This window comes from Puma concolor, unplaced genomic scaffold (assembly GCF_028749965.1).
Source record: "Puma concolor isolate L17-30 unplaced genomic scaffold, mPumCon1.1.hap2 unalloc_scaffold_69, whole genome shotgun sequence".
NCBI lineage: Eukaryota > Metazoa > Chordata > Mammalia > Carnivora > Felidae > Puma > Puma concolor.
The window spans coordinates 53,750-79,726 of record NW_028240279.1 but is presented as its reverse complement, the minus strand read 5'-3'; the positions used below and the strand labels follow the sequence as shown (position 1 = coordinate 79,726).

The window sequence follows — 25,977 nt, the reverse complement described above, 5'->3', positions numbered from 1 at the left end:
CTTAACTTCTGTGTGCTTCAACTTGCGCATTTGTAAAATGAGCAGGATGTTAGCACCATCCTCATAGAGTTGGGGGAGGGGGTGTTAAATAAAGTAATAATTATAAAGGGCACATACTACATGCTGCAAGCGTGTTTTGTTAAATCAAATTTACGGACGGGCACCTGGGTGGCTCAGTCGGTTGAGTGTTGGACTTCAGCTCAGGTCACGATCTCACGGATCCTGACTTCGAGCCCAGCGCTGGGCTCTGTGCTGACGGCTCGGAGCCCGGAGCCTGCTTCGGATTCTGTGTCTTTCCCTCTGCCCCTCCCTTGCTCACGCTCTGACTCTCTCTCTTTCAAAAACAAGTCAACATGAACACAATTTTTAAAAAATAAAATAAATCAATCAAATTTATTGACCACCTTCCTTGCCCAGAGATGCTCACCATCCATCTGCTGGCCCCAGTTCAGGCCTTTGGCTGGGCTCTGTCCTATTAGTTCAGGGAAGTCCTTTCTGACCCTGTGTCTATTTTCTTATGGGAGAGGGGAGGGAGCCGAGCTCCCAGAGAGGTGGGGGGAAGGCCTTGGCTTGGCCTCCGGGTCCTCGCCTCCCACCCATCAGCACTGGTCAGGATCCAGGGCTTGCTGCTCCTTTCCTGGGCTGGCTTTCTCCGGGGTGGGGGCTGGGCCGGGCTGGGTGGGCTGCCCCTCACTCTCAGGAAGAGATCCGACAGGCAGGGAATGCATTTTAACCGCCCAGTGGTCCGCACAAAGGTGGCTACAGGAGGAGCTTCCTCTCCAGGAGGAAGGGAGAAGGTCAGCGGCCCACATCCGGCCCTGCCTGTTCCTCCCAGATGCTATGGAAAGATGTCCTAGTCACTTCGTCATTGCTGGGCGGGGTCTTTCCTTCACGCTGGGGCTGGTCCCTTGGAGGACTCTGGCCTGCAGGGCTGGGCACACACTCAGAGGCACAAAATCTCTCCTCCTTGCACTCCCTGGCCCCCCATACACACAGTCCAGAGCCTGCAGGACGAAGCAACCAGTTTCTGGAGAATGATCCATGTGCACTCGAGAAGAATGTGTATTCTGCTGCTTTAGGATGAAAAGTTCTGAATATATCTGTTAAGTCCATTCAGTCCAGTGTGTCATTCAAAGCCATTGGTTCCTTGTTGATTTTCTGCTGATGTGATACGTCCATTGTTGTGAGTGGGGTGTTGAAGTCTCTTACTATTATGGTATTATTATCAATGAATTTATGTTTGTGATTGATTTACATATTTGGGTGGAAACATTGGTGACACAAATATTTACAACTGTTAGATCTTCTTGGTGGACAGACTCCTTAATTACGATATAATGACCTTCTTCATCTCTTGTTATGGTGTTTATTTTAAAATCTAGTTTGTCTGATATAAGTATGTCTACTCCAACTTTCTTTTGATGACCATTAGCATGATAGATGGTTCTCCATTCCCTTACTTTCAATCTGTCAGTGTGTTTAGGTCTAAAATGAGTCTCTTGTAAACAGCATATAGAAGGATCTTTTTTCTTATCCATTCTGATACCCTATGTCTTTTGATTGGAGTGTTTAGTCCACTGATATTTAGAGTGAGTACTGAAAGATATGAATTTAGAGCCATCGTGTTGCCTGTAGAGTTGGTGTTTCTGGTGATAATCTCTGGTCCTTTCCATTCTTTGTTGCTTTTGGTCTTTTTTTGTTTTATCTTTTCTCCAAAGAGCCCCTGTAAAATTTTTTGCAGGGCTGGTTTAGTGGTCACAAACTCCTTTAGTTATGTTTGTCTGGGAAACCCTTTCTCTCTCCTTCTATTTTGAATGACAGCCTTGCTGGATAAATAATTCTTTGCTGCGTATTTTTCCTATTCAGCATGTTGAATATATCCTGCCACTCCTTTCTTGCCTGCCAATTTTCTGTGGATAGGTCTGCTGTGAATCTGATCTGTCTTCCCTTATAGATCTACGACTTTTTTCCCCCTTGCTGCTTTCACAATTCTTTCCTTGTCTGTGTATTTTGTGAATTTTACTATGACATGCTTTGTTGATGGTCCGTTTGTGTTGAATCTAATGGGAGTTTTCTGTGCTTCTTGGATCTTGATGTCTGTGTCCTTCCCCAGATTAGGAAAGTTTTCTGCTATAATTTGCTCACATGAACCTTCTGCCCCTTTCCCCTCTTTTCATCTTCTGGGACTCCTATGATTCAGATGTTATTCCTTTTTAATAAGTCACTGAGTTCTCTAAGTCTTGTATCATGCTCTTTTGCCTATATTTCTCTCTTTTTTTTCTGCTTCATTATTCGCCATAATTTTGTCTTCTATATCGCTATTTGCTCCTCCGCTTCATCCATTTTTGCCGCTGTGGCATCCATTTGAGATTGCATCTCAGTTATAGCATTTTTAATTATGTCCTGACTAGATTTTACTTCTTTTATCTCTGCAGGAAGGGATTCTCTACTTTTTCAACACCAGCTAGCGTTTTTATTATCATGGTTCTAAATTCTACATCAGACATCTGGCTTATATCTGTGTTGATTAAGCCCTTGGCCGTCATTTCTTCTTGTTCTTTCTTTTGGGGTGAATTCCTTCGCTTTGTCATTTTAGAGGAAGAAAAATTAATTAAATAAAAAATAAAAATTAAAAAATTGAAGACAAAATATCAAATGAAAGAAGCTAGATCCTATATGTGTTTTGGTCTGCTTCTTAAAAGAAGCTTGATAGAATAGAGGCAAGAAAGGGGAAGAAAAGGGGGAAAGAAAGAAGGTAAGAAAATATATATAATAGAATAAAATTAAAGAAAAGGTTAATTAATAAAATTAATTAAAAGGTTAATTAATAAAAAAAGGTAAGAAAATTTATATAATAGAATAAAATTAAAGAAAATGAAATGGAAGAAAGTATTTTTAAAAATAAAGAATAAGGTCTAAAAAATAAAAATAAAATTTTCTCTTTCTGTATCCAAGAAAGAGGAAAAACAGAAAACAATTTAAGCAAAAACAGAAGGAAAGGAAATGAAGAAATAAATGAACCATCAGGTGGAATGAAACCTGAATGAAGTTATATCCAGTTTCCCCTAGAACTGGAACTATGAAGTCTTCTTTAGTCCGTACACTAAACAGGTGGAGTGACTTGTGCTGGTCTTCGAGGAGATGTGCCTGGAAGCGCAGTTGGGTGGGGCTTGGTGTAACAGTCTGTTCTCCACTAGGTGGCGCTGCTTAGCTTGCTGGGGTGGATCAGTGTGGTGAGCATGTGCGTGCAAGGGAGAGGTGGCTTCGCCCAGCTCCCTAGTCTCTGGCATTGGAACTTTGTGCTTTCACTGACACAATCAAGCACCCCTCCTTTGTCTCAGGCCTTCCTCGACTCCCTGTCCCTACCCGGTCTGTGTCCAAGATGTCCACCTACCAGGTGGCACCTCCCTCTAGAGTTGATCTCAGATGGGGCTGTGTTTCAAAACCCCAGACACTTGAGAGACCCCTGAGGCTGGGACCGGTGCCAACTCTGGGGGAGAGTCTTGCTGAGCAATGGCCAGGTGCTGACTTGCCTCAGAAGACATCTGTGCGATCGTGCAGTGGCAGAGGGTCAGGGATTGTGGCAAACCACAACACACAGCCGGTTCCAGGTTTCATTGCACTCTGACGTCCGATACCAGCAAATGTGGCTGCTCTCTGGGGTCTGCGGGGACTTTTGCCCATGGGGAGGCCATATGGCCTCTACCAAATGCACCCCAAGGAGGAGAACTGCTTCTCCCTATTGGCACAAGGACCCGTCAAACCCCACTACCTGCCCCTGGGGATTTGCCCTACTTCCTCACCAGAGCACCACCAGGCACTGACCTCCAGAACTTCAGGCTCTGTGCTCCACTGTTTATAGAATCCTGGTGGTACTGACACCCTCTCCTTTCTTCCCATCAATAGATTTTGGGGGGCAGATTTCTTGTTCAGTCCCCTGAGAGTGTTTTCACTCTTTCTCTTTCTCTCCAGCTACTTTCAGGGAAGTGTTGTTCTTTCATGATTGTGATGGACCGCGCTCTCTTCCTCTCTCTTTTCCCTGTCCTCTCTCAGCAAAAACAGCTCCCTACCCTCCGTGGCTTTTCTCTCCCCCGGTCCACCTCTCCACACTGTGTACCTGCTGAGTTCTGTGGCTCAAGTTACGCAGATTGTTGTGTTGATCCTCAGCTCAGTTTCCTAGGTGCTTGACATGGTTTGGTCCTGATCTAGCTGCGCTTCAGGGATGAGGCAAGCTCAGGGTCCCCATGCTGCTCCACCGTCTTAACTCCCACCAAAACAAATCACTGACACAGACAACACCAGAGATGAATCTAAAACACGTATGCTGAGTAAAAGGAGCTGTGGCAGAACATATGTTTCAAGGATGGCTGAGACATAGATTTCCCGCCCCACACGATCTTATTACAGTGTGACTGATACATCTCCCACCAAAAGCTTAGACTGAATCTGGGCAGGGTCTGTGATTGCTTCAGTAACAGCATTTGGTGGAAGGGAGGCTCTGTGACCTCTGTGACTTCACTCGGCTACCGATTTAGAGAAGAACTGTTTTAAGTTGCCTGCAATAGACTTTTCCCCATAGGACCCATGTGAAGGTGAGACACAGACAGACACTGAGATGGCGGCCATGTAGTGCAGGGATACTCTGGACACATTAACAAAGGAAAAAAAACAACAACATTACAGATAGCCACACCTATACTAAGTACCCTTTTTGTAAATACTGATGTCACGCATTAGCAAATGTGGCCAAGGAGCTCAATTGTAATTTGAGCAATACCTATCAATTCTCCCTTACTCTGTAGGGATAAAAAGGTAAGGTTGAGTGAAAAAGTCGAGTTATCTTGAAATCTTTCTCTAGTGTGCATGTGAAACCAGCGACAGACAGGATGCGTTCTTTCTTTGGACCTGAGTTTTTTTCCCCAAGCTTTTCAGAATGCCTTCTTGATGTCAAACAAGCATTTTGAATGATTGTTTTAAATAGGCTTACAAAAGTAGTTTTTCTGGAGTGTTCAGTGGCATCCAAAATGCTCACCATTAACTGGCAGATTTTGCATTATGTCTTTAAGCTCCTTTTCAGTGAGGTCCATGCCCATAGCTCCCAAAACTTCACACTTTACTGGAATCAATCTTCCCTCCTTATGGAAAAAGAAGTATACAGGTAACAGTTAATGTCCCTAAAATGTGGGATAAACCCTCACCTCGAGAGGATGATGGTTATCATGTTCCTCCAAAAAACCAAAGCCTGATGAGATCTTTACAGGAGGACAGAGTCAATAATAAGAGTTCGAGTTTGAGTTTATTGTTTTAATTTTAATCTTAATATAAGCACGCCCAGTATAAAAACTGAAAGGTGACAGAATGACTTCTCAGAGAATTCTAGTAGGGTGATAACAATTCCAGCTTTTCTAACCACTATTGTCTCATTTTCATTGTGTTCGTTTTTACAATTAACGTCTAGTTACGTTAAGGCATGCTGTTTTTCCATTACCATTTAAAAATTTTTTTAATTTAAGTAAAAAGTAAATCAGTATCAGTGAAAATATTAATAGTAGTACCAATAGTGTGTGGATTTGGCAGAAATCATGAAGGTGGTATTCGGAACCTTGCTTAGACATGACCTTTTTCCTGGCCTGCTCCCTGTCTACCTATTCAGTCCCGTGTTCTTTCAGTTTCTTGGAGACTTTCTAGCACTCTCTTGCTCTCTTGGTCTAAATGTCAGATTAGTAGTCCTTTGTTGCTGAATAAACTAACTGAAGAGGTGCTAATTTTCCCTTTACTTTTGCTATGTAGCCTGGGCTCTGATAATTTCTACTTCTGTCAAAGTTTGAAAAATCCCAAGAAAGCATAGGAATTCTTTCCAAGTTACAACATAAAAGATGATCTCCTAAAGAACACGATCATCTACAAAAGAAACAAAAGTATATAATAATGTGTTAAGTGGCAGAGTTGACAATTTAATCACAAGGAATTAGTCTAAATGCCAAACGTGATGATCTCAGACTGATTTGTGTTTTGTTAAGTTTCTCCCTTACCTTTAAGAAACTTTATACCATCCAGCAACCTTCTTCGATAGACCTTTCCATCTGTAAGGAAAAGGACTATTCAGATCACAGAAGAGCCATGTGGAACTTCATTACTGTCTAGTAAGAAATCAGCAATTTCAGTAAGACATCTTTTGTGAACTGCCTTAGAAATTTTCTGATTTAGTGGCAAATAATGAAATTATAAGGGATGGGGATACTGACATTCTGCCATTCTGAAAAATATCTTTTATTTTTCTTTTGTGATATTTTCATTTTCCCCTATTAGATCACTCCTTTCTCTTTTTCTCATTTATTCTGGATTAAATTTTACATCTCTTGATAGACTCAAAAGTTATAAGTAATATAACTGAATCCTGATGATAGGAGTCATGATGATACAATGGTTACTTCTCAAACCAAAGATAAATTTGGCACAGAGAAAATTTTAACATATAATAGTCATTTAAAATTATGTAACATGAATCATAAACTTATTTCTGACAAGCAATAAGATAGAGACAATTTTACAAGTTTTCACAAGTTAACAATACACTTCCCTGTATGACTACATTTTTATTTAAATACTCGCTATCAACTGGCAGATTTTTCACCAGTTGTGAGAGTTCTTTATCTGTGAGTTCTATTCCCATGTTTCCTAGAACTGTTTCCATGTCATTGACATCAATTTCCTCTCCTTTAAAAGGACAGAAATGGTAACATGTGAGATTTTAAAGAACCATCTAGTTATTCTAAATAATAATGAAATCTCTTATTGCTGTTTAATTATTAGCACCAACTACTCAATCTGTAATAAAGTCAAATGAGTCCCGTTTGACTGTAGTTATGGTAAAATATTAAAGTGTTTATTTCCATAACTTTAGTAATAATAGAGACAAAATAACAGAGTGCAGAGTAATGCATTTCATAATATTCTGTTGTGGGAGATTACTAGTAGGTAATAAAACTTTAGTCTCTTTTTATTGCACTAATATGTGTTTAGTAAAAATCTGGAAAAAATGACATTACAGGGCCTAACAAAATATGGCACTATGTTTTGTTGTTAAAGCATTGACAAACCGGAGAAAGACAAATACTTTCTGATTTCAGTCATATGTGGAATTTAAGAAACAAAACAGATGAACATAGGGGAAGGGGAAAAAAAAGGGAGAGGGAGGCAAACTCTTAACTATAGAGAACAAACTGAGGGTTGATGGAGAACAAACTGAGGTGGGCAAGGGATGGGCTAAATGAGTGATGGGTATTAAGGGGGGCACTTGTTATGATGAGCACTGGGTGTTACATAAGTGATGAATCACTAAATTCTACTCCTGAAACCAATATTACACTATATGATAACTAACTAGAATTTAAAGAAAAACTTAAAAAAAAAAGAAAACCCTGAAAAACCAAAGTCCAGGAAATCAGTTTATTAAAAATTATGCCTAATTTATTTACTATTATTTTTAATGCCTCTTTATTTTGAGAGAGAGTAAGCAGGGGAGGGGCAGAGAGAAAGGGACAGAGAGAATCCCAAGCAGGCTCTGTGCAGAGCCAGGTGCGGGGCTTGATCTCACGAACCGTGAGATCATGACCTGAACCAAAATCAAGAGTCAGACATTAACTGACCGAGCTACCCAGGTGCCCCAAAATATCATAATTTAAAAGGAATATAAAGTAACAGGGAAGAATATAAAATATGTGTAAAGAATCAGAATCATATGTATTTGGTAACTTTTTCCTCACCTGCAACAGCTTCTACTTTCCTCGTCAGTTTTTGCAGATCAACTTTCTTAGAGCCTCTACAACAAAGTTTAATCAGAGAAGAACAATAACATGGACTCAGAAAAAAGATACACAGGACAGGAGGTTTTTTTTTTTTAAATCTAAGATTTATGGTTCCAGAAGATGACCAAGGAAAATAATTCATTAGCAATGAGGACCAAGATTTAATAATAAATAATGAAAAAAAATCTTAAATGGTTTTATTAAATAATAAAGATGAAAACTGTCAAAGTTTATTTCACCTAATATTTAAGAAAATTCAGGTTATAACTATTCCATGATTCTTAGAAGAAACAATGAATTCAATGCCGACTGTTACAAGTGTGTTGGGATGTGATTTTTTTCTGAGCAAATTAGGTTATTGTACTCCACAGCTTTTGAACTTTGAAATGAGACATATAAAAATAACCTTTACCAAAAGATTGACTTTGTTCCAAGAGGTCCTTTAAAATCTTTTGAAATTGAAAACACTGTATGTTGAATGTCCTATCATATTATTCATGTACATATTATTCATGTACAATTTTTTTTCTTCAATTATTAAATGTTCTAACTCTGCCAGGTCCACATTCGTTAGTGGCTTTGTGTGATTTGAGTAATCCTTCAATCTTACTTTCCTCACTTTTTAAAATTATGTATCTCTCAGTATTCGTTAGGATTGTTATCTTGTGTTAGCACATGTTGATGCAATGGGCAGGTAGAGACCAGTGTTAAGCAGTGAGGGATATTTGATAGGAACTAGTTACTTAAATGGTCAATTTAGTGATCCGCTGAACCTAATTGGTAGATAAAAACATAGCCCAAATCCTGTCATTTTACCACACCATTTGTATACATCTTTTTAAAAAATTTTTTAATGTTTATTTATTTATTTATTTGTTTTTTTAATTTTTTTTTTCAACGTTTATTTATTTTTGGGACAGAGAGAGACAGAGCATGAACGGGGGAGGGGCAGAGAGAGAGGGAGACACAGAATCGGAAACAGGCTCCAGGCTCTGAGCCATCAGCCCAGAGCCCCACGCGGGGCTCGAACTCACGGACCGCCAGATCGTGACCTGGCTGAAGTCGGACGCTTAACCGACTGCGCCACCCAGGCGCCCCTAATGTTTATTTATTTTTGACACACACACACACACACACACACACACGCACACACACACACACAGAATGTGAGCAGGGGAGGGGCAGAAAGAGAGACAGACACAGCATCCGGAGCAGGCTTCAGGCTCTGAGCTGTCAGCACAGAGCCTGATGCAGGGCTCAAACTCACAAACCGTGAGATCATGACCTGAGCCGAAGTTGGACGCTTAACCACCTGAGCCACCCAGGCACCCCATGTATTCATCTTAAATTAAACACAAAATAAATTAAGCTTAAAAAAGTAGAATTTAAAACATACTTTGTGTAACAGACTAAAAAAAAAAAAGAGCGTTTAAGAAAAGGTAAACGTCCCTTCTTTTACCTCTCCTCAGCTTCAGTACCTCTCCTATTACTAACAGTTTTGTGTATAGCCTTCCAGAACTTTCTTATGTTTATAAAGTGTATTACATATATTTTTTAAAAATTGTAATACTATACATATTTTTCTGTTAACTTTCTTTGTTATAGTGACCAGAAAAGAAAGCATCTCAATATCTATGAATAGAGAAATGAGGAATGGCTGAATAATTACATTTCATTTACATTTGTAAATAAAAAAGGCAGATGTTACCACTTTACACTGACAGATTCCTCAGAATGTGCCAATCTACACAGGCTCCTCTTTACACGGGACATACTGCATTATCAAGATTTGACACATGGAGCTTTCTCCTGAAGGCACAGACAGGTGTGTGGCATTTCTAGGTTTTAGTTTTGAGAACCCTGTGTCAATGACAGGTGCACTTAGTGGCTGTCAAATCTTCATATTCTTTTATAAGCGAATAAGCCATCCGGCTCAATGGTCAGAACACAGAGAGGACTGTATTTGGCAGGTACACACAATGGCCTTGGCACTGAGGAGTGGAGCCTCTCATGGATGATGTTCTGCACCATGGTGTGAATGGCAGTGATATATGGATCAGCGAGAAAAAATAAAAAAACCACATTGCAGATCCTATTTTTGTAAAACCAGACAACAAAAATCCCTCCCCTTCTCACTAGCATCCACCCATAGTCCAAGATGTATAAAGAAATAGATGAGAGGTTTTATTTTTTTTTTTTAATTTTTTTTTTCAACATTTATTTATTTTTGGGACAGAGAGAGACAGAGCATGAATGGGGGAGGGGCAGAGAGAGAGGGAGACACAGAATCAGAAACAGGCTCCAGGCTCTGAGCCATCAGCCCAGAGCCCGACGCGGGGCTCGAACTCACGGACCGCGAGATCGTGACCTGGCTGAAGTCGGACGCTTAACCGACTGCGCCACCCAGGCGCCCCGATGAGAGGTTTTAAAGCAACAAAAATGAACAGCCTTTGGGGCACCTGGGTGGCTCAGTCGGTTGAGCATCAACTTCAGCTCAGGTCATGATCTCACGGTTCCTGGGCATTGGGCTCTGTGCTGACAGCTTGGAGCCTGGAACCTGCTTCGGGTTATGTGTCTCCCTCTCTGCCCCTCCCCTACTCACATTCTGTCTGGCTCTCTCTCAAAAATAAATAAACGTTAAAAAAAAAAAAAAACACACAGCCTTTTTCCTCCCTGAGTTCTTCTGCAAGCTATTCAAATGCCTTCAGGCAACAAATAATTTAAACCTTCGAAACAGTCAAAATTAATTCTGCAAGCACAACATCTGTTTAAAATCACAGTGTTTTCTATAATGCTCACCACGCAGAAGATCCTTTAACAGATTCAGTTCCTTTTCTGTCAGCTTGACCTCCATGGCTTCTAAAACAGGATCCAGGTTATTTACATCAATCTTCCCTCCTTGAAAACATGAAAAGGAAAGAAAAAATGGAATGAATACAAAATATTTAGAAAAATTCATGAACGTATATTATTATCTTCAACTAACAGACATGAATGTTTTCCCCCTTTCCCCCAGTTTTATCTTATTTAAAAAAATTTTTTAATGTTTATTCATTTTTGAGAGACAGAGAGAGACAGAGCATGAGCAGGGAAGGGGCAGAGAGAGGGAGACACAGAATCCGAAGCAGGCTCCAGGCTCTGAGCTGTCAGCACAGAGCCCGACGCGGGGCTCAAACTCACGAACTGCAAGATCATGACCTGAGCCGAAGTCCATCGCTCAACCCCCGAGCCACCCAGGCGCCCCTCCCCCAGTTTTATTGAATAATTGACATATGACAGTGTATAAGTTTAAGGTGTACAATATATGCATATATATCCACTGCAAAATGATTACCACAATAAGGTTAGTTAACACATCTGTCATCTCACATAGTTACATTTTTGGTTGTGTGTATGGTGAGAACTTTTAAATTTACTCTTTCAGCAATTTCCAAAAATATGATAGTGTTGTTAATTATAGTCAACGTGCCTTACATTATATCTCCAGAACTTACTCCTCTTATAGCTGGAAGTTTGCATCCTTTTGACTACCTTCACCTATTCCTCTCCCCAACCCCCTGCCTCTGGCAGCTACCAATCAGGTCTCTGTTTCTATGAGTTTGGTTTTTTAGATTCCACCCATAGGAGGTTTCACATAGTATTTGTTTTCTTCTGTCTGACTTATTTCACTTAGCATAATGCCCTCAAGTTTCATCCTTGTAAATGGCAGGCTTTCCTTCTTTTCTGCGGTCAAATAATATTCTATTATGTATTATGTATGTACATATATATATATATATATTCTATTTTCTTCATTCATCTGTCAAGAGACATGTTGTGTCTTTGTCTTGGGTATTGCAGATAATGCTGCAATGAACATGGGGGTGCAAATATCTCTTTAAGATAGTAATAGTTGGTGCTGTTACATGAATATACTGCTAAAAGAGAATGACTTCACAATCTAGCATAACTGCTAAAATTTTCGAGCAAAGAACAAAACGACAATATATATGTACAGCTCTTTACAAGCTGAGTTACAATTTAAAGAGTTAAAAGCAGGGGCACCTGGGTGGCTCAGTTGGTTGAGCGTCCAACTTCAGCTCAGGTCATGATCTCATGGTTTGTGAGTTCGAGCCCCACATTGGGCTCTGTGCTGACAGCTCAGAGCCTGGAGCCTGCTTTTGGGTTCTGTGTCTCCCTCTCTCTCTGCTCCCTCCCGCCCCCACTCGCACTCTATCTCTCTTGGTCTCTCTCTTAAAAATAAAAAAGCATTAAAAAAATAAAAAAAATAAAGAGTTAAAAGCAGAGTTAGAATTAGAATTTGTTTCCTCAAACGTTAAACATACAGGCCCAGGAAAAAGTTAGGTGGGGCAGGGCTGAGCAAGTGTAACTAAAGAGCAATAACCAGTAATCTCCACCAAGAAGTAGAAATTATAGTCCTTTCCTAAACTCTTACTCTGAGATTGTTTTGTTTGCTTCTGCTCACATTTTGGAGTAAGTCCCAAACCTTCTTCCTTTCTCCTTGCCACCTTCCTCCCTTGCACACGCCTGCCTGCCTGCCTGCCTGCCTGCCTTCCTTCCTTCCTTCCTTCCTTCCTTCCTTCCTTCCTTCCTTCCCTCCTTACTTTCCTTCCATCTTTATTTCTGTTCATATAATTGTTTCTTCAGAGAAAGCTTCAAAAACACAATGCAGGGGCGCCTGGGTGGCTTGGTCGGTTATGCGTCCGACTTCAGCCCAGGTCATGATCTCATGGTCCGTGAGTTGGAGCCCGCGCGTCGGGGTCTGTGCTGACAGCTCAGAGCCTGGAGCCTGTTTCGGATTCTGTGTCTCCCTCTCTCTCTGCCCCTCCCCCGTTCATGCTCTGTCTCTCTCTGTCTCAACAAATAAATAAACGGGGGGCGCCTGGGTGGCGCAGTCGTTAAGCGTCCGACTTCAGCCAGGTCACGATCTCACGGTCCGTGAGTTCGAGCCCCGCGTCGGGCTCTGGGCTGATGGCTCGGAGCCTGGAGCCTGTTTCCGATTCTGTGTCTCCCTCTCTCTCTGCCCCTCCCCCGTTCATGCTCTGTCTCTCTCTGTCCCAAAAATAAATAAAAAACGTTGAAAAATAAATAAATAAACGTTAAAAAAAAAAAAAAAACCACAATGCAGTAGAGAACTTTTCATCTAAGATAAAGTAAGGATTACTACCAGCAAAAACATAGATGTGGTACAAGAAGCAAAATAAGGTGTTATATCCTAGTGATATAAATTTAATGCTTAAGGATATTTCATATGCCTCATCTTTGTGCTTCTTACTCACTTTTATTATACTTCACATCCTTCAGCAACCTGCTTTGAAACACCTTTCCGTGGGCTGTAAGAAAAAGTACAATTCAGATCTCCAGAAAACCAAAACATTACAAATTATATGATTGTAGAAAGATACATTTCAATGATTTGCTTTAAAAATGCATTTATTTTATAGTTATACGACGTGGACATTTAAAAATATAAATGTTTGTGGTGCCTGACTGGCTCAGTCGGTAAGGATCTGACTCTTGATTTGGGCTCAGGTCATGATCTCCGTCATGAGACTGAACCCCATGTCAGGCTCTGTGCTGAGTGTGGAGCCTGCTTGAGATTCTCTCTCTCTCTCTCTCTCTCTCTCTCTCTCTACCCCTGCCCTGCTCATGTGCTCTAGATAGATAGATAGATAGATAGATAGATAGATAGATAGATAGATAGATAGAGATAGATAGGTGTTTTCCACAGTGACAAACTTACCCATTCTTTGGAATTACAGACATTTATTAAACTCTCCCATGGTGCCATTCTAAAAAATACATTAAAATATTTCTTCCTTTTTATTCTACTGATGTCCTCTTTCTCCTTCATTATGTTTCCTTGCTCTTATTGCAAAACTAATACCAATCTGAGAGGATAGTATTAGTCACTCAGATTACTATATGGCAATGTAGTGATGAATTTCAGATTGTGTTCCACGAGGTAATGAAAGAATTTCTTTTCAAGTCAGAAGTGCCTTTCTCTATTAATTTATGGCATTTTAAGACAAAACTGTACTACTAAAAGATTAAGAATGGCTCGCACTGACCCATAAAGTCAGGTTCCCTGGAAGGCATGGTGGCATTTATGTGGCATTCACTTACCATCAAGGAGCAGTGTTTTCCTCAGTTGCTTGGCCTCCTTGTCTGTAAGCTCAATCCCCATGTCTTTTAGAGTATTTTGTAGGTCCCTGGAATCAACCTTTTCTCCTTTGAAAAGACAGAATAGTTACAGGTTAAACTATTAACGGACAATCTGATTATTTAACATGATCTAAACATTTACTTTTGCTGCTCTAGTCCTTACTCTGATACCAGAATGAAAAGGAAAGATGGAGTGAAAGATTTTCTAATAAAAAGAGTCAAATGCTAAATAAAAAATAGAATTTGTCCCTCGATATTAGCAAATGGGATGTATCCCTAACACTGGGAATGATATCACATAGTACAGAAGCAAATCTGGTCATATAATTATCCAGAAATAAGGTCAAGAGACGGTTAGTATGATACAAGACACAATTAACAAAGTGTGACATATTTTACTTTACTTTGTTAAAACTATGTAATTAGCTGTTGGTAATGGACTTTTATTTCTACAGCTCCACCCTGCTTTTGCTGTGATCATCTAGGTTTGGGTGTATAAATAAGAGCCAGGCACTTTTACTGAAAAAAAGCATCAAAGAATATATGACTTACAATGAAGAAATAGTCCTTTTGTTTTACTTATAAACCCAGATAATGTTAGATTAAGATGTTGATCAGTAGATGCACATATTTATCAAAATGAATACTGAAAGTATGTGAATCTGTAAAGCAGTAGTAGAATTTTGAGAAAATGCTATTAAAATTTTTAGTGTAAACCACAATTTGTTGCAAATCATTTATAACAAATTCTTGCCTGTAAAAGCTTTCACTTCATCCTTCAAAGTTTTCAGAGCAACTGTATTATCAACTGTAACAGAAAAAACACATAACTTGAAGCTCATAAAATGATATAAAATAGCATAAGAACGCTCTCCTCCCCTTCAGATTATAACAGCATTTTGTTACTGGGCATTTTGTTATGCACTTTAAATAGCCATTCAGCAATTCAAGCTGATTCAAAGAATATGCTTGAATATAGAACAGAAGAAAAGATTTAAAATATTAAAAATATACTTATTTAAAAAATGTAAATTTGACTTTCTATTTCATAAAATATCAACTCTTGAATTTGATAACAAAAAGATGAGATTCAAAAGCGGCCATTTTGGAAAGGCAAACTTTGTTGTCCTCAGAACTTCGCAGACTCTTCTAGTGGCCATGCCACCTGTGTCCAAATACTACATTCTCAACTTCTTTGTCAGTGTTCTTGTCCCATCTACAATCTGGACCTCTTCTGCGTAAAAAGTTCCCTCGTTCCATTCCTTTCATTGCTAACGGTACATAACACCTAAAGCTCAAAATCCAATGGTATCTCACGTGCTCACCACTGACTGGCAGGTTTTCTTTCAGATCTTCAAGTTCCTGGTCTGTGAGCTTGATTCCCATGTCACCTAGAACGGTTTCCAGGTTTTTGATGTCAACTTTCCCTTAATCAGAAAGAGAAAGGCTCGTGAGGGAAATTTAGTGACTCTAAAAAAGTTATTTTTAGATTATTTTTTTAAGAGAGTAAGGGTCTTCTTACCAAGACTTGAAGCTAAAATTTTATTACCAAAACACGAATACCACAAAGCCCAACTCTGGGCAAATATTTATAATACGGAGTACAGTAACAGAATCAACATGGCATTTAAGGTTAATGGTAAAATATAGTCAGTGTTCCAATGGGAATTTAGGTTTATAGTGACTTTGTGCTCACCTGTAATAGCTTTCATTCCTTCCATCACGTCATGCAGATCAACATTCCCGTTTGCTACAGAAGTCCAAAAGAGACATGTAATCAATGACATGAGCTCAGAAAAAGATACACTTTGTTTTTAGAGTATAATAAAGTCCAGCTAAATTTGTCTCACAACATAATTTTAATTGATACCCCTTTAAATCGAAGATCAAGATAAATAGATCCTGAATGCTACCTTTGGTACTCACCATCAACTTGTAGGTCTCCTGACAATCCAGCAAATTCCTCGTCTGTGAGCCCCATTCCCATATTTCCCAAACTAGTATGGAGGTAATTCTTTTTAATCTTCCCATCTTAGGAAAGAGACAGTAAAGCAACACTTGAAAAAAAAAAGTTGTATAATAGTAAAATTTAAAAATGTTTTTTAGGAAAACTATTATTAACTTCAATGACCACATATTATTAAAACAAAAGAAACAAAAGATAAAATATATTTCATGCCTCTGTTATTATTACACTTTGACAAGGCTGAAATCCCAAATAGGCTTTTCCACTTAAAGACTCAAATAGAAAGTCAATGGAGTCAGAACCGCATTTCCTTTAGTCTATTCTTGTGGACAAGCCTACAAAGTAAGACAAGGTTAAGGTGCTGGAACAAACAGAACTGCAGACCACTAACTTAATTACTCTGCATAAAAAGTAGGGTTCTTTTTTGTTTACTGGCTTGACTTATTAGTGATTATTGTAGCTGACCATTGCTTTTCAATAACAACCAGGGTTTTTTGTTTGTTTTTGCCAGGGTTGGTTTTTCTTCTTGAGAAAAAGTTGAAAAAAATCTAAGAAGACAGTGGACTTCCTGCCAAGAGAAAGTGTATATTAACAGCAGGTAAGATGTAGTTACGCTGGGAGAATTATAAATAAAAGCTTATATAGGGCCAAGATTCATGCTTGGATGGTGTACCTGGAGACCTAGATAACATGCCTTATAATTTCGTTTTTTACTTACTTTTGAGAGACTTCATAGCCTTCAGTAGTCTATTACGATATAACTTTCCATTGGCTGTAAGAAAAGTCATAATTCATGTAATGGTAGAATGAATACGAGTTTCACAAAAATAGCATGAACTGAATAATTTCAGAAGCAGAAAATGCAGTCTTGTATCAACATACAAAAATCAACTGTATTGCTATAGAGTTGCAACAAGCAAATGAAAAGAAAACTTAAGAAAGCAATTTCATTTACAAGAGCATGAAAAGCATAAAATGCCTAAGAATAATTTTAACAAAAGAAGTACAAAACTTATACTCTGGAGACTCTAAACCACTATAGAAAGAAATTAAAGAAGACCTAAATAAATGAAAAGACATCCTATGTTTATGGATTGGAAGACTTAATACTGTGAATGTAACAATATTCCCTAAACTGATCCACGGAGTCAATACATTCTTATAAAAAATTCCAGCTGGTTTGTTTGCAGAAACTGATGAGCTGGTCCTAATATTCATATGATAAAGCTCAGGCTCCAAAAAGCAAAAGTAATCTTAAAAAGGAAAAAGAAGTAGGGGACTCACACTTTTGAGTTTAAAAACTACAAAGTGACAGTAATCAAGACAGGGAGGTACTGGCATAAAACTAGATATATACATTAATGGAATAGAATTTACAATCCAGAAATAAACCTTCCAATGTTTGGTCAGCTGATTTTTGACAAAGGTACTTGCACATTCAATGAAGAAAGAACAGTCTTTTTAATAAATGGTGCTGGGACAACTGGACAGTCACATGCAAAGAGAATATTCTTTTGGATCCCTAGCTCACATTTTATACAAAAAGTAACTCAAAATGGATCAAAGACCTAATTGTAAGTGTTAAAACTATAAAAATGTTGAAAGAAAACATGACTGTAAATTTTCTTAACCTTAGATTAGACATTTTTTTAATATATGACACCCAAACACAAGCAACAAAAGAAAAAGTTATACCCTGGACATCATCAAAGTTAAAAATCTTTTGTGCATCAAGGAACACTGTCAAGAAAGTAAAAAGATAATTCACAGGACAGGAGAAAACTTTTGCAATCATGTATCTGATAAGGAACTTCTATCTAGAAAATATAAGGGACTTGTATCTAGAATGTATAAAGAACTTCTACGATTCAATAAGAAGAAGATAACCAAATTTAAAAACGGATGAGGGTTATGAGTGGATTTTTCTCCAAAGGAGGTATACGTTTAGCCAATATTCACATGAAAAGATGCTTAACATCATTAGCAATCAGGGTAATGCAAGTCGAAACCAGAATAAGATACCACCTCATACCCACTAGGATATTATCAAAGGACAGAAGTAACAAGTGTTGACCAGGATGCGGAGGAACTGGGACTCTGATACACCGCTGGTGGAAATGGAAAGTAATGCAGCCTCTTTGGAAAACAGCCTGCACTTCCTCAAAAGGTGAAACACAGAATTACCATATGACCCAACAATTTCTCTCTTAGGTATATACCCAAGACAAATGAAAATATATATCCATGTAAAAACTTGTACATGAACGTTCATAGGAGAATTATTCATAATAGCTAAAATGTGGAAACAATCCAAATGCGCATCAACCAACGAATGGATAAATAAAATGTGTTATATCCATAGAATAGCCTATTATTCAGCAGCGAAAAGAAACAAAGTACAGTTGACTTTAGAAAAACAGAGGTTTGAACTGTGCAGGTCCATTTATACGTGGGTTTTGTTTTTTTTTTTTATAGTATAGCACTGTAAATGTATTTTCTCTTCCTTATGATTTTCTTAAATTATTTTTTTAATGTTGATTTAGTTTTGAGAGAGAGCTGTCAGCACAGATCCTGATGCAGGGCTCGAACCCACAAACCGTGAGATCATGACCTGAGCTCAAGTCAGACGCTTAACTGACTGAGCCACCCAGGTGCCCCACCTTATGATTTTCTTATTAGCATCTTATTTTCTCTGGCTTACCTATTGTAAAGAATAGGGTATATAATACATATAACAACAAAATGTACGTTAATTGACTTTACGTTACCAGTTAGGCTTCTGGTCATCAGTAAGCAATTAGTAGTTAAGTTTTTGGAGAGTCAAAAGTTATACACAGATTTTCGACTACACAGGGAGTCAGTGCTCTTAACCCGTGTTGTTCAAGCGTCAACTGTATTAATACATAACAGGACAGAGATAAACCTGGAAAACATTATGTTAAGTGAAACTAGTCACTACGGACCACGTATTATATGATTCTATTTATGTGGAATATCCAGAATAGGGAAACTGATGGAGACAGAAAATAGATTAGTGGTTGCCCAGGGCTGAGGGAGATGGAGAAATTGGGAGGTGACTGTTAATAGGTATGGAATATCTTTCTGGGATAATAAAAATGTTCTAAAATTGATTGTTGTGATGAATGTGGTGAATACATTAGAATTCACTTAATTGTATGCTATATTGGGTTACTTGTACAATATGTGGATGATAATTCGGTAGTACCATTATAAATATTTCACTTATGGGGTGCCTGGATGACTCAGGTGGCTAAGCGTCTGACTTCGGCTCAGGTGGTGATCTCGCAGTTTGTGAGTTTGAGCCTCGCGTCAGGCTCTGTGCTGACAACTCAGAGTCTGGAGCCTGCTTCGGATTCTGTGTCTCCCTCTCTCTCTCTGCCCCTCCCCTGCTCGTGCTCTATCACTCTCTGTCTCTCAAAAATAAATAAACATTAAAAAATTTTTAAAAAATGTTTCACCTAAAATTTTCATCTTTATATAACAGTGAAATTAAGGAAGAGAAGGCTTTTTCAATATGATAAGCTGGTCCCCTTGAGTGGGCCTACTGTACTGTACAAATATCTCTTTGCTTTCTTTTTAATTCTGACTTTTATTTTTAATTTCTTCCATTGCTCGCTTATCTCTCTCTTTTTCCTTCTTATGGTATAAGCCCTGAAGGGAGACAGTAGACATTTGTTGGCTCTGATGGCAACTTACATCTGAGGAGTTGCTTGGCTTCTAAAATAAACTCTAAACGACACTTACTGTTTTAAAATGTAGCTTACATTTTAGTTTTTTTAAAATGTTCCATCATGTTTGAGAAGAAGTGAAAATTTTCATGCAGATCTGCAAAAATCTAATTTCCTTGGAAGCTCCCACAGACACTTGTATGACTCACCATCAATTGGCAGTATTTTCAGCAGCTTCTCTAGTTCCTCATCTGTGAGCTCAATTCCGAGATTTCCCAGAACATTTTTTAGCTCACTAGATTCAGTCTTCTCACCTTTGAAAATAAGAAATTTGGTATACATCTTCATTTCAGATAGCAGTAATAATTTCTTTTTTTTTTTTTAAGTTTTTAAATGTTTTATCACTTATTTTTGAGAGAGAGAGCGAGTGGGCGAGGGGCAGAGAGAGGGAGACACAGAATCTGAAGCAGGCTCCAGGCCCTGAGCTGTCAGCACAGAGCCTGATGCAGGGCTTGAACTCACAAGCTGCGAGATCATGACCTGAGCCGAAGTCGGACGATTAACCGACTGAGCCACCCAGGCACCTCCAGATAATAGTAATTATTTCTAATGAAAAAAGTTATTTTAGGATAATTAATACCATCTCCTTGTTTTCAGACTGAAAACTACAGTAATAAAAACAAACAAACATTTTCAACTACAGAATCAATGTAGATGATAGGTCAAATTTATTTTCTTAATGTGAACAAGAGAGTCTTCTAAAATCAGGACAGACTACTTTCAGAATGAAATTTGATCTATTAGTTAGAAAAATAGATGCTTATATGAATTTTTCTTTGAAAAAGTATTTTAATTTAAAAAATAAGAATTATATGATAAATACAATAAATTCATTACTTCCATCAATTTTAGGCTTCACTCTCTAATTTGCTGTGCCATTCTATACTGTGGTTATTAAACACTGGTGAAGTGAATTACATTATTGGCATAAACAACAGAGATTGTAGAATTTGAAAGCAAGAAATAGTATGGTAATTTCATTGCAAAATCAGATAATTTTATATCAATACATGTAACACTAGAAGCAAATATTTCATTAATAAATATAGAGAAATGTCAGAATTTACAAGTCAGTGATGAAGTACCAGGAAATATTAGCAAAAACCAAAATTTAATGTAGATAATTGGAATCCTAATTTTATAGTAACTTTTCAGTCACCTGTAAAATCTGTGATGTTTTCCATCAGTGTTTCTAGAGGAATTTTCTCATCAACTATAAGAGAAGATAAAATCGCAGTATATTATAGATCCCATATATTATGGATCTCATATATCATATAGACTTCAAATATTACATTCTAGATATAATACAAAAGTTTGTGGGAAAACATGGGAAGAACTATAACAGTTGCACTTAACTATGTGTCAGGCCCCATCATAATTGCTAATATTTACTTAAACAAATATTTTTGAACACACTTTTTAGATTATTATTCTAGTCCACTTTTATTCTAAGACAAGCATGAATAACAAGAAAATTCTAAACATGAAAACCACGCAATCGCAATGGTGCAGTTTGGCCTATAATATCTCAAATTTATTTGTGTTAGTAAGGGGAGGTTACTTAGAAGTGAATGTGTCTAAAGAATCTGCATTCTTGTATTCAAAACTGGAAAGACTCAACTACTAAACATGATACTTACAGAGAACATAAAAGTCATACATATCACACATATAGAAAACTGGTTTAATTTTGACTTTGTTAACTGGATACTCATAAACTCAAATGACATTCTCTGTGTTTTAGTCATTGATATGGTGTCTCACACTGCTCTTGGGCCTTCCCTTCTCCCTATGAAAAAGGGCATTTCCCCGCCCCCCCCCCCCCCCAAGTTTCTTGTAACTAACCTCTCTCCGGGGTTAACTAGTATATATGATAATATGCTTATCACCAACATGTATGTTTTCAGCCAGATCTTTAAGTTCCGTATCTGCAAGCTTTATCCCCAGGTTGTTCAGAACAGTGCCCAGGTTGTTCATATTGACCTTCCCACCTAAGAAAAGTGACGGTCCATAAGGAATATTAAATGACTTCAAAAGAGAATTTCTTACACTTTTTTGATACACATATCCCATTGTGAATTTCTTAAGCAGTAGATCATTATTCACAAAATTTGCTTCGGACCAAACAGAAAATGTTTGCTCTAAAGTGAAAAAAATAAATTAATGTTCAACAATTTTAGCACAGAGACAAAATATTCTAAGCAGTCAATTACAAATTTAGAACTATGGCTACTTCCCTTGAGACTTGTCTTGGGGACCAGCCTACAGAAACACAAGGTTTTAAATGGCATTTAATACTGAAATTAGTTTGAGAATAAGGTACAGAAATATGGGCTCAGAGTACAGAAAAGTCTCTCAAGAAATGGATGAAAAAGGGAAGAAAGAGATTGAGTTGTGGCCAAAAAGGGGTGTGGAGAGTTCTAGTTTGCTTATTTTATAGGATGGTGTATGTGGAACATGTGAATGGGCTGAAGAGGTTGAAAATGGCCAGTGGGGCAAGGTCTTAAAAGATACGGGAGACAGTGGAGTCAAGGGCATCCTGGTAAGCTTTGAGGAGGAAGAGGGACTTCTCACTCATCCTTTATACTAACATGGGTGTGCTTAAAGATACCTGAATAGGGAGGGATTGAAGATGTAAAGCTGAGGGCTATCACTCTTGCCAGCCTCGATTTTCTTAATGAATTAAAAAAAAAAAATCTGGTTGAAAAAATGGTGTTCAGTGAATGCTTAGGGAATTCTGGTACTGGAGGCAAACATTATTTAGTTCTAAACAATAGTAGGTTGACTTTTGATGAATGAACTGCCAATTTAGTTTTTTCTATTTATTACGTTCTCTGGATCACTGCTAATCATTTATATTTTTTCCCATGTAAACATGAAATTTGATATTTCTCTTCCTGAAAATTTCGAAAATGACAAGAAAGTGTGGTGCTTTACTTCCAAGACAGAACATCAGATTCAACTGCTAAAATAAAGATTGAGGTCCAAAAAAGCATACATTTGCAATCAGTACATATGACAGATGGCAGCATTCAAATTCACATCTTGGAAACAGTATAAAATGAAGATCTCATATTCATTTGTATTCTTATTATGTTTCTCACTCACCTTTAAGGGACTTTACACCATCTGGCAACCTGTTCTTAAAGACCTTGTTTTCATCTATAAAAAAGAACACAATTAAGGTCATAGAGAAATGATGTGGCTATTCACTAAAACTTTAGTAAAACTGAGATTTTCATGATTTGCCCTAGAAACTTCCCTCATTAAAATAAAGTTTGAGAGAAAATTAGGGAAAGTTTATAATATGGCAAGTCTATCTAAAATTTAGCATAGAAGGCACTCTATAACATACACAGCTTTTTTGGAAAATATCACCTCTGACCTTTTATCCCCTTCTAGTCTAACACCACTTCTTTCCCTTGGTTGCTTCCCACAATTGCCTATACGTATCTAAAAAGGTAAGGGTAGCCTCAGAAATGTAGTCCCCTTGATGGCATGAGTCAGCATCATGGGGATGATTATTCCAAAACAGAGAGTTAAACTGCATAGATGGAAATTTCCCTCTAGAATGAGTGAACATTTAAATTATTTTGTTTGGTATTTGTTTGTTTATTTACTGTTGCATCTTAGCAAATGGGGATAGTTTGAGTTTCTAAAAAAAAAAAAGCTTAAGAGGAGACAAAACAAACACGGGGTAAAAAAGCCAGGCAAAACAAGAAACAGACTCCTAACTATAGGGAACAAACTGATGGTCACCAGAGGGGAAGATGGCGAGGGAAGGGTGACACAGGTGATGGGGATGAAGGAGGGCACTTGTGATGAGCACAGGGTGATGTGTGGATGTGTTGAATCACCAAATTGTACACCCGAAACTAGTATTACACTGTATGTTAACTAACTGGAATTTAAATTAAAAAATCTTTAAAAGCTTCAAAGAAGACTTTAAGGTCACATCAGTATATAAATGCCTACCGTTGAAAGGCAGATTTTTCAGCAGCTTCAAACGTTCCTTATCTGTGAACTCTATTCCCATGTTTTTCAGAATAGCTTTCACATCTTTGACATCAACCTCCCTTCCTTAAAAAAATAGACATCATTACATATATACGAATTTAAAGGATCATCTAATGACTCCAAACAGGGAAAATTAATCTATGGCTATGTAGATTAAATCGGTACAGAATAAAGAGCATAGGCCAATGAGACCTCTCCAGATATACTGACGATGACTTTCACAGAAAAAGAATTTGATCTCTAAGTGCTAATAAAAGAAGTCACAGTCACAATGACAATGGCAAGGCAACTCTGAACCCTGTGAGATTTACATTATGTATCTGCTATTCAATTGGAATATTATAAATTACTTATTCAAATAAATGTATAAAATAAGGTAAGATCTGTTAGTCTCATTTTTTGTCAGTTATCTGTAGTCTTTATCAAAATTTTACTTCATATATTATTTCACTAGTACAGAGTTTGGCCATTCTAAAAAAGAGAAGAGCAAAATATACAAATAAAAAATATACCAGAAAACAAATGAGTTGCTAGTAATTTAATGAACAAATAAATGCCATAACTAATATGGCAATTGAGCAATAATGATGCAATATAATTACTATAAATACTAAATGTTTTCGATTCATAATTTCTCTCTTACCTGTAGTAGCTTTTACTCCATCCATCACCTCTTTCAGACCAACCATTCCATTAGCTACAAGAAAAGGCACAATGAAAATAATGTCAGAAGCCCAGAAGACAAATTTAAGGCATATATTTTAAGGAAACAATTCCATTAAAAATTCCTTACATCTTCATTTTACCTGAGACCATTTAGAAAATGCCTGGATCTCAGGGAGTTAAGATGATCTCCATTAATACAAAGGTCTCTTGTATACTAGAAACTGGGTCAGGAAAAGTGTGCTCTTCCTAGTATTTTGGATGCCATTATAAGCCATAGCTGAAGATACTATTGGAGTTGGCCAGGTATTCTGGTAACTTTACTTCATGTACCAACAAACAGCTGAGGAAGGGACCACTAATCCAGCTTGGTATGTTCTAAGATTGCTTCCTGCAGGAGATGTGTGTGAACTACATTAATGTATCAGAGCAGTTGATATGAAATATGGAAGGATGGAAGAGACTTCACATGGAGGAGAAGTTGAGAAAAATGTCCAGGGACATCATGCTATGCATGTGAAACTACAAGCAGCTCAACATGGCTTGAACAGTTAGAAAAATGAGAGAAGATATGTCCACACAGGCAGATGGAGCTTGAAGGTCTCATGCACTATGATAAAAATCTTTGAACACATTTTCGAGTGAAGATTTCATTAGACAGAAGGATAGATAGAAGAATGGCTTGACTTCTCTATAAATAGATTTTCATATCCCTATTATTTTGCTTTCTTATTATTTAGGCTATTAGAGTCCTGACAGCACCCTCTGCAGTTTTTGGTATATTTACGGAAAGATGATGCTGTTTTAGGTTAATTGTAATGAAGATCCAAGATTTATTCTGACTTTAAAATTGGGCTCTCCTCCAAGTGTCCATCAATAGATGAATGGATAAAGACGTAGCACATATGTGTGTGTGTGTGTGCATGTGTGCATGTGCGCGCGCGCGTGCGTGTGCGTGTGTGTGATGGAGTATTATTCAGCCTTAAAAAAGAATGGAATCTTGCCATTTGCAACAACATGGATGGAGCTAAAGAGTATAATGCTAAGAGAAATGTTAAAGACAAATACTATACTATTTCACTCATATGTGAAATTTAAGAAACAAAATGAGTAAACAAAGAAAAAAAAAAAAGAAGAGAGAGACAAACCAAGAAGTAGACTCTTAACTATAGAGAACAAACTGGTAGTTACCAGAGGGGAGGTGGGTGGGGGAATGGGTGAAACAGGTGATGGGGACTAAAGAGTATACTTATCACATATATATAGAATTGTTGATATATTGTATACCTGAAATAATATAATTTTCTATGTTAACTATATTGGAATTAAAATTAAAGACTTAAGTAAAAAAAATAAAATTGGGCTCTCCTCCAAACTTTCTAACATGTATCTGTCAATTAAATCTATTTTCAAACCTATCAGATATAAAGGAAAAATTAAAAAATGGCCTGAGGACATCTGTAGTGTTCACCATCAACTTGTAGATTTTTGGACAGCTTTGCAAGTTCCTCTTCCGTGAGCTCAAGTCCCAATTTTTTAAGGGTGTTGTCCAGGTTATTTACATGAACCTTTCCCCCTTAGGAAAGACAGAAGGTAGGAACATGAA

General features: G+C 37.8%; 2 protein-coding genes across 2 annotated transcripts in view; both read right to left on the bottom strand.

Moving 5' to 3' along the window:
• Positions 1-798: 798 nt before the first annotated feature.
• On the bottom strand, positions 799-19,950 carry LOC147571051 (uncharacterized). Its single transcript, XM_086696664.1, has 13 exons — positions 19,838-19,950; positions 16,658-16,711; positions 15,900-16,004; positions 15,670-15,723; positions 15,299-15,400; positions 14,728-14,781; positions 13,935-14,039; positions 13,088-13,141; positions 10,608-10,706; positions 7,767-7,820; positions 6,613-6,717; positions 6,033-6,083; positions 799-1,004 (listed from the first exon to the last, which is right to left on the bottom strand). The coding sequence occupies exons 2-13, from the start codon at positions 16,671-16,673 to the stop codon at positions 799-801; spliced, it is 1,005 nt and encodes a 334-aa protein (XP_086552790.1). The 5' UTR covers positions 16,674-16,711; positions 19,838-19,950.
• Positions 19,951-21,548: 1,598 nt separating this feature from the next.
• The window catches only part of LOC147571050 (EF-hand calcium-binding domain-containing protein 13-like), a 28,472-nt gene continuing 24,043 nt past the window's right edge, over positions 21,549-25,977 (bottom strand). The window contains exons 11-15 of the mRNA XM_086696663.1: positions 25,843-25,947; positions 24,352-24,405; positions 23,667-23,771; positions 22,800-22,853; positions 21,549-21,682 (exon numbers count right to left, since the gene is read on the bottom strand). Of these exons, the coding sequence (XP_086552789.1) occupies positions 21,549-21,682; positions 22,800-22,853; positions 23,667-23,771; positions 24,352-24,405; positions 25,843-25,947 (452 nt within the window). The remainder of the gene's footprint in view (positions 21,683-22,799; positions 22,854-23,666; positions 23,772-24,351; positions 24,406-25,842; positions 25,948-25,977) is intronic.

Bases quoted from the DNA above. Each gene is read 5' to 3' on its own strand.
- LOC147571051 (XM_086696664.1), bottom strand. The intron at 15,401-15,669 runs GTGAGCACAAAG...TTTCTGATTAAG, and splicing joins AGGAATGAAAGCTATTACAG to GGAAAGTTGACATCAAAAAC. The intron at 6,084-6,612 runs GCGAGTATTTAA...TTTTCCTTACAG, and splicing joins GAAAAATCTGCCAGTTGATA to ATGGAAAGGTCTATCGAAGA.